This window comes from Sciurus carolinensis, chromosome 13 (assembly GCF_902686445.1).
Source record: "Sciurus carolinensis chromosome 13, mSciCar1.2, whole genome shotgun sequence".
NCBI lineage: Eukaryota > Metazoa > Chordata > Mammalia > Rodentia > Sciuridae > Sciurus > Sciurus carolinensis.
This window is the reverse complement of record NC_062225.1, coordinates 75090413-75106377: the sequence shown is the minus strand read 5'-3', so window position 1 is coordinate 75106377 and position 15965 is coordinate 75090413. Positions and strand designations below refer to the sequence as shown.

Genomic DNA, 15965 nt, shown 5'->3' with positions numbered 1-15965 from the left:
ATTCCCTGCTAAGTACAGGTAAAATGGACATTATATATAAAGCATATATTTAAAAACCTCTGAAAGATAGAGAGAAAGCAGCAGACAAGCTAGAGGCCTTGGGACCCAAAGAATTATGTGGTGGAAGATTTTCTGGGTTTTCTTTTGCCTCATATATTTAAGTCTTTGAACAGAAGTACCACATGAAAATGCTAAGAGGTACAGATAAATAAAAGCCCAGTCAAAAACCTGATCTCTCTGACCAAAGGACCAGGAAAGTGGCAGTTTGGCAAGATAAAAAAGACTTTACTACTCTACTTCAGCCAAATGCCTTGGAAGGAAACTGTCTTCCACCCATCACCCCAGGAAAAACTAAGTGGAAATTTTAAAACAAAAAATTAATGCAAGTAAAAAGCTTAGAGATTGGGCTTGGGGCTGGAGTTGTAGCTCAGCGGTAGAGCACTTGCCTGGCATGTGTGAGGCCCTGGGTTCGATACTCAGCACCACATATAAGTAAATTAAAGATCCACTGACAATTAAATAAATGTTAAAAAAAAAAAAAAAGAGATCGGGCTTAACAGCTGATAGGCAGGGACAAGGAATAATAATAATGAGGTGAAATAATAAAAATTACCAAATCTGAATATCAGAGAGAAAAAAAGTTAAAAAAGGCAAAAAATGAACAGCACCTCAGGAACCTGTTGGACTAAAACAAAAGATCAGAATCCAGGGAGGAGAGGAGAAGCAGGAGGCTACATAATACTCAAAGAAAGAATGGCCAGGCTGGTGTGGGGGCTATGATCCCAACTTACAGGAAGTTGAGGCAGGAGGGTTTCGGGCTCAGAGCGAGACCCCATCTCTAAAAATAATTTTTTTTTCATGCTGGGGATTAAACCTATGGGTGCTCTACCACTGGGCCACATCCCCAGCCCTTTTAATTTTTTATTTTGAGACAGGGTCTTGGTAAATTGTCGGGGCCGGCCTTGAACTTGTGATCCTCCTGCTCAACCTCCATGCCTGGGATCACAAGCATGCCTACACCATCATGCCTGCCTTAAAAACAATTTTTAAACAGAAGGAAAGTGGCTGAGAATGTTCTAAATGTGGCAAAAGACAAACCTACAGGCTCAAGAAGCTTTGAAAACCTCAAACAGAATAAACACAAAGAACCAACAAATTAAATGAAAATGAAAATACAATATCTCAAAATTTGTGGACACAGTTAAGGTGGTGCTGAGAGGGCAATCTGTAGGCACATAAAGAAAAGAAGAAAGTCTCAAATCAATCATCTTTCTTCCCTAAGAACTCAGAACAAAAAGAGCAAAGTAAAACCAAAGCAAGCAGAAGAAAAGAAAGAATAAAGAGAACAGCAGAAGTGAAATGGCCAAACCAGACAAGAGCAAAGAGTCTCCTTAGGATAATGAAATGGCCCACCAAAAGGGAATGGCCAGGAAGCTCCCTTGGGGCCTCTTGGGACTGACAGACAGATGAAAGTGAACCAAGTGGGGTTCTTCTGGGGGAAAATGCAATGACTAGGAGATACAGGGACCACGCTAAAGCCCACTGTGAGAGAAGTGACATCGCAGTCACAAAGTCCCATTGTGAATGTCATTAACACTCTCACATTCTGGATTTAGGTATAAAGTAAAAAGCAAAAGTCCTTTGAGGTTGAAATATCTTAGTTATCTAAATGTCTGAAACATTAGCAATGAAATTTCCTCCCCCTATTTAAGAGCATAGCATAAAAAATCAACGGGTAAAAGGATCAGGCCACAAGTATAAGCAAAATTTATCCAGATTATATACAATTCAAATATTGGTTGTTTTAAATAATTCAGGATCTTTCCCCAAGCCCACTGACAATACTGGATAGTTCTCTCAAAAAGGCTTTCTTACCTCATAGAAGAAGGGATGTCCAGCCATATCAAAGATGTTGACTTTGATCTCTCTGTCTCTAACTTGTACTCTAAAATGATCAAATGAAACAATTCCAAAAAAGGTCATGATTTCTGCATTCACATTAGTATCATTTATATCATTTGTAAATTTCAAAAGAATATTTGTGTAAAATTTAAAAGAGGTTTTCTTTGACCCCTTCCTAATTCTAGATCATTTTTATAACAGGAGCCAGGAACCTGGCAGATGATCCTGCCTCCTGAGTCCACCTGGAGCAAATACCCACACTTTCACCTTCACCTCAAGACACAGCCCTGAACCAACAAATATTGGCTACTGCTGTGGTTTTAACAAAAATCAGTTTGGGGCCAACCCCATCAGGGTTCCTCTTTCTCCTGCAAGAGTACTGTTTCTGTTCACACTTGAATAAATCCCACTCCCTTCACTCTTTTTTTTTTTTTTTTTGTGGTACTGGGGATTGAACCCAGGGCCTTCCTTTCTACCAACTGAGCTGTATCCCCAGCCCTCCCTTCACTCTTAAAAAAAAAAAAAAATCAATTTGGGATAAGTGGGACCAAGATGAAGGAAAACAAGGAGTTTTATTTCACTTAGCAAGAGACATCTTACTTGGTTGACATGCAGCAGAGTTGCAAGGAATAATGATGTCTTTAATTTTTGTATGATCTTCATTTGAGCAAGAGCAATAGTTAATTTGTTTTCAGAAACAAATTTGAAAACACAGAATAAAATGGGAAACAATAAACATTCAAAATAGAATTAATTAGTTAACATCATAGTATATTCTAGTCTTTTTTTTAATTCTAGTTTTTTTTTAAAGAAAAACCACTATTGGAAAATCATGAATGGATATTATAAATAATTCAAACACTAAGGAAAAATACAAAGATAAACATTAAAAGTCATTCCAAACCCTATCACCTAGAATAACCTTCACATAGAAACACAACAACCTGGACTTCTTTTTATGCACAGATAAGATTGATAAACATAAATACCCTTATAAAAATGAAATTATGTGGGGCTGGGGTTATAGCTCAGTGGTAGAGCACTTGCCTAGCACGTGTGAGGTACTGGGTTCCATCCTCAGCACCACATACAATGAATAAATAAATAAAGGTATAAAAAATGAAATTATGCTATTATAAAATAGTATAAAATTTACTTTGTAATTGAATAAACATAAACAAAAGAAACTTAAATGAACTGAAAGTAATTACTGAACTTTAAACATAAATGTTTTGACACAAAATTTCCTAAGCTAAGAATAGAGATTAACAACAGTAAATAAACAGATTAGAGTCATTTCCACTCTACTCCAGTCAGACATCTTAGGAAAAAACTGTCTTCCACCCCAGTAAAGTAACACATTTCAGGGTTAGAATTTTGACAAAACTGCTAGGGAACACGGGGTCCTCAGCACTTACTTTCATTGTCTCTACACTACCTCTGAGTTTATTTATTTATTATTATTCCCTAGTCCAAGTTTACAGTGTTCACTTTCTGTTCTGAAACCATAATCTACAGTTGTTTCATATTTTATATTACCTGTATATCTAAATCAAACTAGTCATTAAACATCTTATCGTGGTTTCTTCACTCCTGAATTCTCATAGCTTTTCATCAGTTCTAAGGTGTCTGTTTTCACTTTAACATCTGTGAAATCAGGATCCATCTTGCAAAAGAGAGCACGAGGGAAGAAAATAATAATAGGGCTGGGGAAGTAGCTCAGAGGCAGAGTGCAAAACAGTAGTAGAACTTAAAGCATCTGGGGAAGATCTGGAATAGTTTACATTTTAAAAATTGTTACTGGGATACAACCTATAAAGTCAAGAAGTAACAAAAAAGTTTTTATACACTGAAACCCCAAATTTGGAAGCCAGAAGGAGGAAATTACTTTAGAAAAATGGTAATTTATTATCTCAAGGCAGTGCTTGCCTCAGTGTGGTCTGAAGAACACCTGTTTCAAAATTATGGTGGCGGGGAGCGTGTGTTAAAAATGCAGATTTCTGCATCCAACCTCAGACCCAGTGAATCAGAATCTTAGCGGTGGCCCCAGGAATCTGCTCTTTCACCAAAGGCTACAAGTAAATCTTAAGTACATCAAACTTTAAGCTTCAAAACTGAAAACTGAAAAGGAATGGATATCTACAGCATCTGGCTTTCTTCTCCCAGTTGTGGTGCCTATGGGCTCTGCTATCTTCTTACGGCTTCCACTCTGCTGACCACAGCTAAGATGCCTTTCCACTGAGCTGGGGGAAGGTACCTACCCCACTTGGGCCAATCAAATCCTTCCCTGAGTCTTTTCCCGCCATGGTAGTGGGGACAGAACCCAGGGAGTCATCATGTCTTTTCAGTAACATACTAGGTGTCGTGCATGCTAGGTAAGCGCTCCACCACTAAGTTACACCAACAGCCCTCTTCCTGGAATTTTTAAACTTGGGAATTAATTTTAGTTCTTCTCTAGCAGTAAAGTTAAATATGTGAGCTTGAGAGCTGCTGGCAGCTGTGTAGAAGAAGCCCACTTAAAAGACTAAAGCAACAGAGAGAGAAAGATGTAGTAAAATGATCTGTCTACATTTTGTCTCTGGTTCCAGCCATCCCTGAGGTCTCACTGTGTCATCTTCATAATTGGAATTTGTGAATTGATTAACATCCTTTTCTTTCAGGTTTTGCTTGAGTTGGTTTCCATCGATTTTATCTGTCTGATTCATCATGGACAACCATCTTTTCCAAAAAAAATTCAGCAAAAAACAGAAGTTTGTCAAATAAACCACAGTTCTCTGGCATAATATGGTAATTTCCATGATAAATAAACTAGTAATTTATGTGGATTCAAAACAAAGCTGCCAGCCAGGCATGGTAGCATACGCCTGTAATCCCAGCAGCTTGGAAGGCTGAGGCAGGAACATCACAAGTTCAAAGCCAGCCTCAAAAACTTAGCAAGGCCCTCAACAAAAATCAAAACAAAGTTGCCTTAAACAGGGTATCTTATATCACTGATGAAATCCTGTGCCCTGAAGTAGGGAAGGGAAAAGGTAAACTAGGGGAAAAAAATGTGGATTTCAAATGAAAAGCTTCATACATTTCATAACTAAGCACTATGACTTTCATTCTTTAAACTTGCAGAACTACCCTCTCTGCTTCCAGTTGAAAAACAGTGATATAATAACCTTACAGAGCTCTTGAGTTTTACTTTACCACTTACTTGAGCCACTGTAATTACAGACATGAAGGTGTGTAATTACACACATAAACTCGACTCTCATTCACATAATCGACATTCTGCTCTACAGATACCTCACCGTTTTCTTTGTCTACCTTCTTGAACATTGCCTTCATATTCTAATCTGGCCAATTTTCCCTTTAGATGCATCCTTTACCTACAATAAACACTGAGCACCTACTAGGCATAAACACTGCACCAGGCACTTGGAGAAAACTTGCACTAATAGTCCCTCCCTTCCTCAGGGCATTTATAATTTAGCAGGAGGCTTTAAAAATGTACAGATAATAACACAAGGCAATCTATGGCAAGTACCATAAATAGTACAGAGAACTTTAAGATGTCTGTCATTTGTAAAAAGATCCTGACTGATAAAGGAGTGTTCAGAGGCCTCATGGGAACAGGGGCTTTTTTTTTTTTATATCACTCAACCACTGAGCCATATCCCCAGCCCTATTTTGTATTTTATTTACAGACAGGGTTGCATTGAGTTGCTCAGTGCCTCACGCTTTCGCTGAGGCTGGCTTTGAACTCACCATCCTCCTGCCTCAGACTCCCAAGTTGCTGGGATTACAGGTAAGCGCCACCACACCTGGTAACAGGGACCTTTTAAACTTAGAAGAAATTAGCAGGTGGAGAGATGAGGGGACAGTATAGTAATGCCACTGAGGCAGGAAAGCATGAGGACCGCACTTGAGACAGGTGGAGAGGAAGTGCGTGAAGGGACACCTGGCACTGAGGACCTGTGCTTTCTGCCCCATTCTGTTCTTGGGCACTGTGACTCCTGCTAACATAAGCCTTTCTCCTCAAGCTCAGCCTGCTCTTGATTTACCTCCAAATAAATCCTCACTTGCACATCATTTTCCACATAATATTTAGAATATTTCAAAACACTTGGAAACACACTGGCTGATAGGACCTGCTTATGTAGAGACAGGTTTACTGAAAAGCCCCACCGGCCCGTTGGGCTCTGCTTTGACTTGCTGGTCACTGTCCCCTCCCCCTGCTGCAAGGCTGTGGGATGCAGTGTGCTCCGCATGGTGGCTGGATGAAGGAATGATGTGATTGCTACGTGGCTGTAAAGATCTTAGTGCTCTCTTTCCCCATGTATCTTCAACACCTCTACTGCAAGTGTGTTCATGCAAATAGAGACCATTTTAGGAAGAGTTCCAAATTTCTAATGACAAGTCCAGGGAAACAATGTACTTACTTGGTAACTCCATAGTCAATTCCAATAGTTGCAAGGTATTTAGACACAAATCTTTTCTCACAGTATCGCTTTATAATACAGCTCTAAAAAGGAAAAAAAAAAAGATATATATATATACACATGTTGTAAATACACACTGGGAAAATATACAAAGTAAGCACATTTCTTCATTATAGTTTCTTTATTTGCCACTATGAAAAAGTGTTTTCAAAAGCCAAAATGATACCTGAAATATGCCAAAATCAAAGATTTTAAAGAAAATTTATTTTTAAACTCTTGTCTTATTACTAAATGTGGGTATGTTTTCAGTTTTGTTCTCACTCCTTATGTTCTTTTCTTTTGAAGATCTTTTCAAGTCTTATACTTTAACACCACCAAAATATCTATGTCTTGCCTCAACTTCCCTCTCAAGACCAGATCCATATCTCCAATTTCTATAAAACTGGTTTCTACTTAGATGTCCTGCTGTTACTTCAAATTCAACGTGTCCCAAATTCAGCAAGCTCACATGAAAGCAGCTCATCCTGCTGACATCTTAGTCCTGTTTTAATAATGCCCCTATTCTCCCAGTCACAAAGAACCAAACATTAAAGTCAGATTTGATTCTGGCCTTTCTTAATCTTTTGAATGGATCTTCCATCTTGCTTTTCATTCCAATTCCCCTTGGTAACACTTTGGTTTTGGTCCACATCATGTGCAAGCAGACGACTATAGGAAATTCATTACTGGTCTCTCTGCCTCCTTTCCCTCCCAACTTCAGTCAATACTGCACACTACTGACACCATTTCACTTCTCTAATTCAAAAACCTTCAGTGACTTCTCACTGTGAAAAGAGTTTGACTCCACATTCTTTTGTCCTTTATTCAAGGTCCTCTAGAATCTGGCTCTATTCTGTCTTCTCTGTTTAAAACCTTCCATATAAACTCTATATTTCTGCAAAACTCCCAGGACCCAACTTCCTGACTTTTGTTAGTCACTTGTAATGAGCTTTCTTTCCTTCATCCCAAATCTTCCTCATCCTTTCCTTTAAGGCTCAGATCAGATTCTGAGCACCCAGGGTGATTGAACTCCTCTTTGTACATGTATACCTAACTCCTCTGCTCTTTACATTTGTTAACACAGATGCCTCTCACATCTGCCAGCAGCCATACGTGGCCTTGTACTGTTAGCTACCTTCTCAGCTGTGTCTATTTACCTACCTCTTCAGCTAGGCACCGAACTACTTGAGGGCAGGCATCAGCATTAGACTTCCTTCTATCTTTTGCAGTAACTGGCTCGTGCCTTTCATAGAGTGGAGGCTTAAAAACCACCAAATGAATTTAAGTAAGCATCCATTATACTAGAAAAGCACGGACAATTTCTGATTACGAATGGCTAATTTGCAATGTATTTAATAAGCTCCTTGTGAACTGAAGGAAAAACTTCTTTGAAGGGGCTACTGCTAAGAAGCTATACTCTTTTTCTTTTGCAGTGCTGGGAATGGAGCTCTGGGCTTCATGCACGCTAGGAAAGTGCTCTGCGCTGAGTCACGTTCCCAGCCCCAGGGATCCACCTATTTAAAACACTATATAGTGTGCAAGTACTTCTCATATGTTTCTCACTAGAGCCTATAAAAATAAATAAAGTCTTAAAAAATTACTCACAAGCTTCAGAGATCAGAAAATCTTTTAACTCTACCCAGTTAACTAAATGGTTTATAAAGTTATACATTTTTATAATAATATTAATAACCATTCCCTATAACACAAGGAGACAGGGTGCTGTTCCTTAGGATCTTATAAGCTGAGTTAGATAACATAAATACAAGGGGAACAGATAAAATTAAATGAATACAAAACTAAACTAACTTAATATTAATTGGTAAGCAAACTGATTTATTTAAATAAGTTTCCCAAAAATTGCATGTTGATACTAAATAGTGACAGAATTCAAATGTTAACATATGGTATTAATCAACACAATTAAAGCATAAATAAGACTTTTATGCTGATAACACAGTGATTTGATAGAATTAAAAAACAATCTTCCTAATCTGTACCAAAATGTATATATTTACTCATTAGACAAATAATGAGTTTATGGCCCCTGTGCTGGATGTGGAGTTAGGTGCTGGGCTGTGAAGACAGGATCAAGCTTCTGCCTGCAAGGAGCCCACAGTGTACTGTAAACAGGCAGCAGTAATTGTAGTTGTGTTAAGTGAATTCTGGAATGTTATGAGATAATATAATAAAAACCTAAGATTTTACTTTTTAATGTACTAAAAATGGCACTTTATCTGAATAAGATTCAAAACATTTCCCCTCTCACATAAAAGTTTGTAATATAAACTTGAACATTCACATTATCAATATTCATAGTACCTGAAAAGTAAAAAAAAAAAAAAAAACACCCGAAGGGAGAAATAAATTGTGTTATATCCACACAGGGACTACTTCTCTGCAATATGGAGATAGGAAGTACTGATACATGCTACGACAGAGATGAGCCTTGTCAACGTTATGCTGAGTGAAGTCTGTCATAAAGGACCATACAGCGTTTGATTCCATTTACGTGAAAGTTCAGATAAATGGATTTATAGGCAAATCCATATAAGCTGAAAGTACATTAGTGATGGCCTCAGCTTGGGAGACAGGGATAATGAGGACAGACTGTTAATTGCTATGTGGTTTTTATAGGGAATGATGAAAATGTTCTGCAATTGATTGTAGTAATGGCTGCATAACTCTGTGAATGTACACTTTGTCTTTTAATTAAAAAAAAATTTTTTTTCTTGGTACTGGGAAATGAACCCAGGGGTGCTCTACCACCAAGTTACATCCCAGCTCTTTTAATTTTTTATTTTGAGACAGGGTCCCACTAAATTGCTCAGGCTGGCCTCGAAATTGCGATCTTCCTGCTTTAGCCTCTGGAGTCGCTGAAATGTATAAGGGATGTGTAAGGAAGATTATTTAAAGCTTTCAAAACCCACTATTCTGAGATAATGATCAAAAACGTGTTGGTTAACTGCCTTTTCCGACATTTCTTTTTGTTTTGTTTTGAGATAGGGTCTTTCTCTGTCACCCAGGTTGGCCTTAAACTCCTGGGCTCAAGTGATCCTCCTGCCTCAGCTTCCTAAGTAGCTGGGACTACAGGTGTGCGCTACACACCTGGCTCAGCCACTTTTTGTGTTTAAACCATATTGAATTGCCATTTTTAAGGTTAAAAAAATCAAATATCCACAATTTCATGAGTCAACCATTGCAGGTGTCCATATTTTTTAACACAGGCAGGAACCTATCACATAAACTGTTTCATGGACACCCTTCACTCTCCCTCCAGTCTTTTGTTTATTTCTTCTCAACTTCTCTATTCTACTTCCCAAGATAAAAAACCTTCAAATCTTTCTCCTTGGTCTTAAAACCTTGGTCCACTCAGGACTTCTGGAAAGGAAAGTCACTGTTATTCACATGGAATAGGAAAACATAGTAAGCTGCCCCAGTTGCTGTGGGATGTCACTTTTGACTGCTGGGAAATCAGCAGGAAGAAAGTTAACAATGCTGTTGGCCGGAGGAATGAAAATGGCCTGGGCTCCTAAAGATACTGTGTAGCAACCAACTCTGAAGCTTGCCCTACTTTTACATTTCCATTTATGATAAGTAAATATTTGCCTTGGGTTTCTCCTACTTGGAGTCAAAAATACCCACATTATACAGTACTGCATATACTCCAGAGTTGGTTTTTCTGTCTTAAGAATAAATTATGGTGATCTCTCCATGTTAACTGACATGGTTCCACTCACTTTTTTCATGATTGCATAATAATCCGTGATATACAAGTATTTAGTTAAAAAATTCACTTAGTTTTCAGTCTTTTTCTCTGCTATAATATTACAATAAATGCTTTATGTATATATATGCTTTAAAAAGGGCACTTTAATTTTTATGGAATAGATTTGCAGAGATAGAACTGCTGGGTTGAAGAGCACATCTTTTATTTTAGTAGCTACTGCCAGTTGCTCTTCAAAAGGTTTCTTTTTTTTAATATTTTTAGTTGTACATGGACACAATACCTTTATTTATTTATTTTCATGTGGTGCTGAGGATCAAACCCAGTGCCTCACACATGGCAGGCAAGCGCTCTACCACTGAGCCACAACCCCAGCCCTAAAAGGTTAATTTCTAATAGTAGTATACAGGTACCTTGCCAGTATAGATGTTATTATCCTTTAATGACAGCCAAATTGGTTAGTGAGAAGTAATGTCATTGTTACTTTAATGTGCATTTTGCTGACTACAAATGAAGCTGTGTATCTTCCATGTACTTGTACTTACTAGATATTTGGAGTTTCTCTTCTGGGTATTGTCCAATTCATATACCCTTTCTATGTTTCTATAGGGTTATCAATTTTTCTGGTTTGGAGACATCATATATATTTAACTTTTTGTCTGATATGTGGGTTACAAATATATGCCCTGGGATATTATTTGTCTTAACTTTTTATAGATATTATTATTTATATTTAATACTATATCATTATTTATATTAATAGTACTAAATATAAAAAATTATACTAAATTTATGTACTATTTTCTAATCATTCTTTTAATCTCTCTCTCTTTTTTTTTTGGTAGTGGGGGTTGAACCCAGAGGTACTTTACCACTGAGCTACATTCCCAGCCCTTTTTGTTTTTAATTTGGAGATAGGTCTCACTAAGATGCTTAGGGCATCACTAAATTGCTGAGGCTGGCCTTGAACCTGCAATCTTTCTGCCTCAGTCTCCCATGTTCACTAGGGTTACAGGTACACACCATAGTGTCTCTTTCCATTTTTTTTTTTTTTTTAATGATTTCTGACTTTACTTTCTTGGCTGTAAAGATTTCCATGAAGTTATACATATTTGCACATTTTCTAAAAATTTTATTGTTTTAAAATATTTGAACCATAAGTTTATCTGTAATTTACTTTTGTATTTAGGGAAGATAACACTTTTAACATTTTCCCTCTATTTCTGGGCTCTCTGTGTGGTTCTACTCTTTGTCATTCTTATGCCAAAGCAATGCTCTCTTTAGACTATATTATATCAACTGTCTAGGAAATTCCCCTCTTTCTACTGTCTTGTCCCATTTTTTTCTTTCTCGTATTTTGATTAGTTCTTTCATATGAATTTTAGGATAAGTCTACCTTAAAAAGAATCCCTTTTTTAAAGAAAGCTCCAAACTTGCTAAGATTTTAATTGGAAATGCATTAAATTTGTATATTAATTTTAGAAGAACTGGCATTATAATATTGTCTTCCCATTAAAGAACATGGTTTCTCATGGTTCAGATCTTGTTTTTTTTTTCATGTAACTACTGTATATTTCTTGTTACATATCTTGCTGTTTTATAAATTTTATTATTGTAAACAGAACATATTTTTCTACTTCCACTTTCAGATTTAATTGCTAGTATGGATAACTTTTTTAAGAAATATTTTTAGTTGTAGATGGACACAACCCAGTGCCTCACATGTGCTAGGCAAGTGCTCTACCACTGAGTCCAACCCCAGTCCAGATAACTTACTTTTGTGTATTTATTTAGACCTAGTCACCTGAGTTGAAGAAATAGCTTGTGTTGGAGAGTGTTCGCCTGGCATGCACAAGGACCCCGATTTGAATCCCCAACCCCTCAGAGGGGAGGGAAAAAAAAAAGCAACCTAGTCACCTTACCACACTCTCTAATTAATTAAATCAGGTTACAGGCTCTTTTGAATAGTCTAAATATAAAATATAAGCAGCAAAAGATTATTTATTTATTTATATTTATCTATCCCCCTGCCAGTACTGGGGAAAGAGCCCAGGACCTTGTGCCTGCTCAGTGAATGCTCTACCACTCAGCTACACCCCAGCTCTCTCTTTGAATATTTATACTGCTTATTTCATTTTCTTATTATATCTCTAGAAACTCTAAAACAGTGTTCAATAATAAGATAATAGCAAGTATTCTTTTTTCCTATCTATTTAATGGAAATTGCCTTAGTATTTTACTAATTGGCATGGTGTTTGTGGTGGTTAATAACAAATATTCTTTATCGTATCTAAGAAGGTTTCATTTTATTCTGATTTTTTCTTTTTAAGGATTGTTTATCAGTATCAACTACTGGTTATATAAAATGTTTTTGCAGTACTGAAAGTATCATTCACTGTATGAAAGTATCATACATACTGATTAGTTGATGTAGCAAACTATATTAAATTCTTGATATTGAACCATGTTTGCACTCTTGGGATAAACCTTATTTGTCAATAGTGAATGATTTTTGATATATTGGTGAATTCTATTTGTGGATATTTAGAAATATTGCATTTCTATGTGCATGTGATACAATATCAAGTTTTGCAATTTAAATTACTATAACTTCATATAATACATTGGGTGCTAATTATCTTTTTATTTGCTCTGGAATTACTTAAATAATTAATGTTATATGTTTTTTAAAGCTTAAATAAAGCTCATCTATGAAACCATCTGATCTTGACACTTTTTTGGATGGTAAATCTTTCATTTTTAATTTTCTTCTGAAAAGAGATTGGATTTTCTACTTTGTTGATTTTTGTAATTTGTACCTTGCCAGGAAATCCTCCATTTCCTCCACATTTTCAAATGCTTTCACATAAAATTGTATATAGTATTCTCTAATCATTCTTTCAATCTCTTCCAATATGTGATTGTCTTCTTCCAGTATTTTGCATTTTTTTGCTTTCTCTATTTTAAGTAGATTTTAAAGCATTTTTCATTTTCATTAATCTTTCTAAATAATTCTCTTTCAGTTAATTTTGTATCTTTTCCCCCTGATGTCGTAGGTATTAAGTTCTAGTTTTAATTGAGCACTAATTCACAAACTATAAAATTCCATCTTTTTAATGTATACAGTTAGCCTACTTACAAAGTTGTGCAACCCTTCAGTTCCCTCAGTTTTTTCTTCCTTAGAAATGAGTAAGACGATGTAGTGCTTTGACTTTTGATTTAATTTTATTCTTTAGGTTTTGATTTGGGGTCTCTCGCTTTCATTGCTTTTCAGTCACTTTGTCATTTGTTTTGATTTGCTCTCTGATCAAAGTATTATTTACTAGGATATGTCTTGATTTTTTTTAACTTTAAAATTATTTATCTGTTTATATTTCTCTATTTTCCTAATTTTCTTTTTAAATATATTTTTAAGATGTTGATAGATGTTTATTTTATTCATTTATTTATATGTGACGCTGAGGATCAAACGCAGTGCCTCACACATGCTAGGCAAGCACTTTATCACTGAGCCACAACCCCAGCCCCTGTTTTCCAAATTCTTAAAAGCAGGTATGTGCTACTTTTATAACTAAGACAAAATAATAAATTTTTAAAGTTATACCTAAATCTTCAATCCATTTAAAATTTATTCTTGAGAAAGAAATGCAATAGAAATCACCCCACCCCAAATAATAGTCAGTTATTCCATCAGTGTTTATTAAATGGTCTCTACTTTTTCATGATTGTACAATGTAGTAAGTGTTATAAACCGAATTTCCTTATGTGTTTGAATTTATTTGTGGACTCTATTCTGTTCCACTTATGTATCAATATTTCTTTTCCAGTGCCAACAGGAAAAGTTTGGCAACTTTGAAACATTTAAAAATATCTGGTAGAGTTATTCTCTTTTTTCACAATTTTCTTGGTTATTCTCATGTTTAATTTTTCATAAGAGCTTTGGTAACTTTTATGATGTTCTGAAACTTCACTGATTTAATTGGAATTGAATGACATTTGTAGATTATTTTAAATAACTAGTATCTCTATATATTGAGTTTCCTATCTGAGGGAAAAGTGTATCTTTCCATTTACCAAAGTAATTTTATGTCCCTTTGTTGAATCTGGAAGTTCTTCATGTAGGTCCTACCTATTCTTAAGTTTAAACCTAGGCACTTTATTTCAGTTGTTATTGCAAATTGATACTTTATTTCTCTTGTCTAGTTGCATCTAGGAAAACGTTAAATAAATGTTGTGACACTTGGGCATTTTAGGATGCTTCTAATGTTGCACCATTAGGCAGAGTAAAATTACCAAAGTGACACATGCTCACTTAGGCAGTTTAATACATACCCTAGAGGCTTTTTCTCTTCCTTACATCTGGCACATGGTTAGCATTCAATAAATGCTGATTTTCAGTGAATGTTGTTAACACTTATGTACACAGAGATATATAAGTAGTACAGGATCATGCTAAATGGTGGTGGGGGGGGGGTAACCAAAAAACTAATAAACATTCCCTGAACATCTCCTGCATGCAGGACTCTGGCCTAAATTTCACCCCCATGAGTAGTAGTTCTTTTGCATTTAGGCCCTAGTCTGCCAGTTGATTTTGACAACATTCAGTCATGGAAAGAGCACTTCAGTGGGAAAGTGAGACTTAGGTTCCAATCCCACGCCACTGATTTGATGATCCTGGTTCTTAACCAACAGCTTCCACTTACCCAGGAGAGACAATTTGGGTGAAGAGGGACAGAATTCATTTGGGGAAAGGCGCGTTGTCACCACTGTTTCTCTCTCTTCTATACTAAGGGTGAGTTTATATCTGACACTCAGCAGACGGGGCAGACAGAAAAGCGGTGAAACTAAGGCCTCTTTGGGAGTATGAACTTGGTGCTCGGAAATTAAAAACAACTCAGGATCCTCACCAACCAGTGCACCTTCCCCGTGAAAATCGGTGGGTTCGATTATGCTCGCTTATGATGGGGAAGTAGGTTCCGGGCTGCCAAGCAACATCTTACTAACCCCATATCTTCACATGCACCCCATTATGTTCCATCGGCTCCCAAGAACTTTTATTCGAGGTGCTGGAGCGGTCACCTTAGAATACTGGTCTGGCATCTGGGCAGATGATCCGACATTAACACTTAAGCCTCCTTATTCTTTGGGGTGCACTTAAGGGTTAGAGGCCATCCCAGACACCTTTAGGGAAAGTGACGTTGGTGGAGGAGGGGACAACCTAAAGGTCAAAAAGGTCACAATAGTTTTCCTCGCTGGGCCGCCGCCTCTGCGAGAGTACTGGGCCTGCTCGGGGCGGGGAAGAGGATGGGCCGCAGGCTGTTGAGTGGCCGCTCTCCCAGCCAATGAGCACGTCGCCGCGCTCGCGGCGGTCCCGCCCCTCCCAGCGCGCGGTACTCACTTTCCCCACTTCAGCGTTGCCCATGGAGATGACTTTGATGCGGAGGGACTTGCCAGGCTCCTTCCGCTTCGGCATATTGGCCTCCATTGCCTTCGCTCTCTCGGGGCCACCTCGGTCTCTCCTTGTGCACCAACCTGGCCCGTCCCTCAGGCCTCGTCGCCCAATGGCGGAGCCGCTGCTCTCGTCACCGCTCCGGCTCTGCGGCTCGCCATCCCTGCCGCTACCTGGCAGCAGGCGCGGGCGGTTGAGAGGCAGGGAGCCGGGGGAGGGAGAAGGGAGTCTCGCGATGCTAGACGGGGCGACTGACGTCATCGCCGGGCCCCGGGGACGCGGCTCCGGTTTCCCGGTTTCTGGCTCCCGCGGCAGGGCGGAGCCGGGTCCCTTGATGGGAAGGCGGCGTCGCTGGGCATCTGGGTTTACGCTGCGTGGAGAGCGCGGCCTCGTTTTCAGGGCATCGGGACTGGAGGCATTT

At 37.9% G+C, this 15965-nt stretch overlaps 1 protein-coding gene across 3 annotated transcripts in view; it reads right to left on the bottom strand.

The window, feature by feature from the left end:
• Positions 1 to 15756, bottom strand: part of Dnajc27 (DnaJ heat shock protein family (Hsp40) member C27) — a 30372-nt gene extending 14616 nt beyond the window's left edge. For all 3 annotated transcript variants that reach the window (XM_047522216.1, XM_047522218.1, XM_047522217.1), the window contains exons 1-3: positions 15494 to 15756; positions 6330 to 6412; positions 1876 to 1945 (exon numbers count right to left, since the gene is read on the bottom strand). In XM_047522216.1, coding sequence (XP_047378172.1) covers positions 1876 to 1945; positions 6330 to 6412; positions 15494 to 15580 — 240 coding nt within the window. In that variant the 5' untranslated portion in view covers positions 15581 to 15756. The remainder of the gene's footprint in view (positions 1 to 1875; positions 1946 to 6329; positions 6413 to 15493) is intronic.
• Positions 15757 to 15965: the final 209 nt, after the last annotated feature.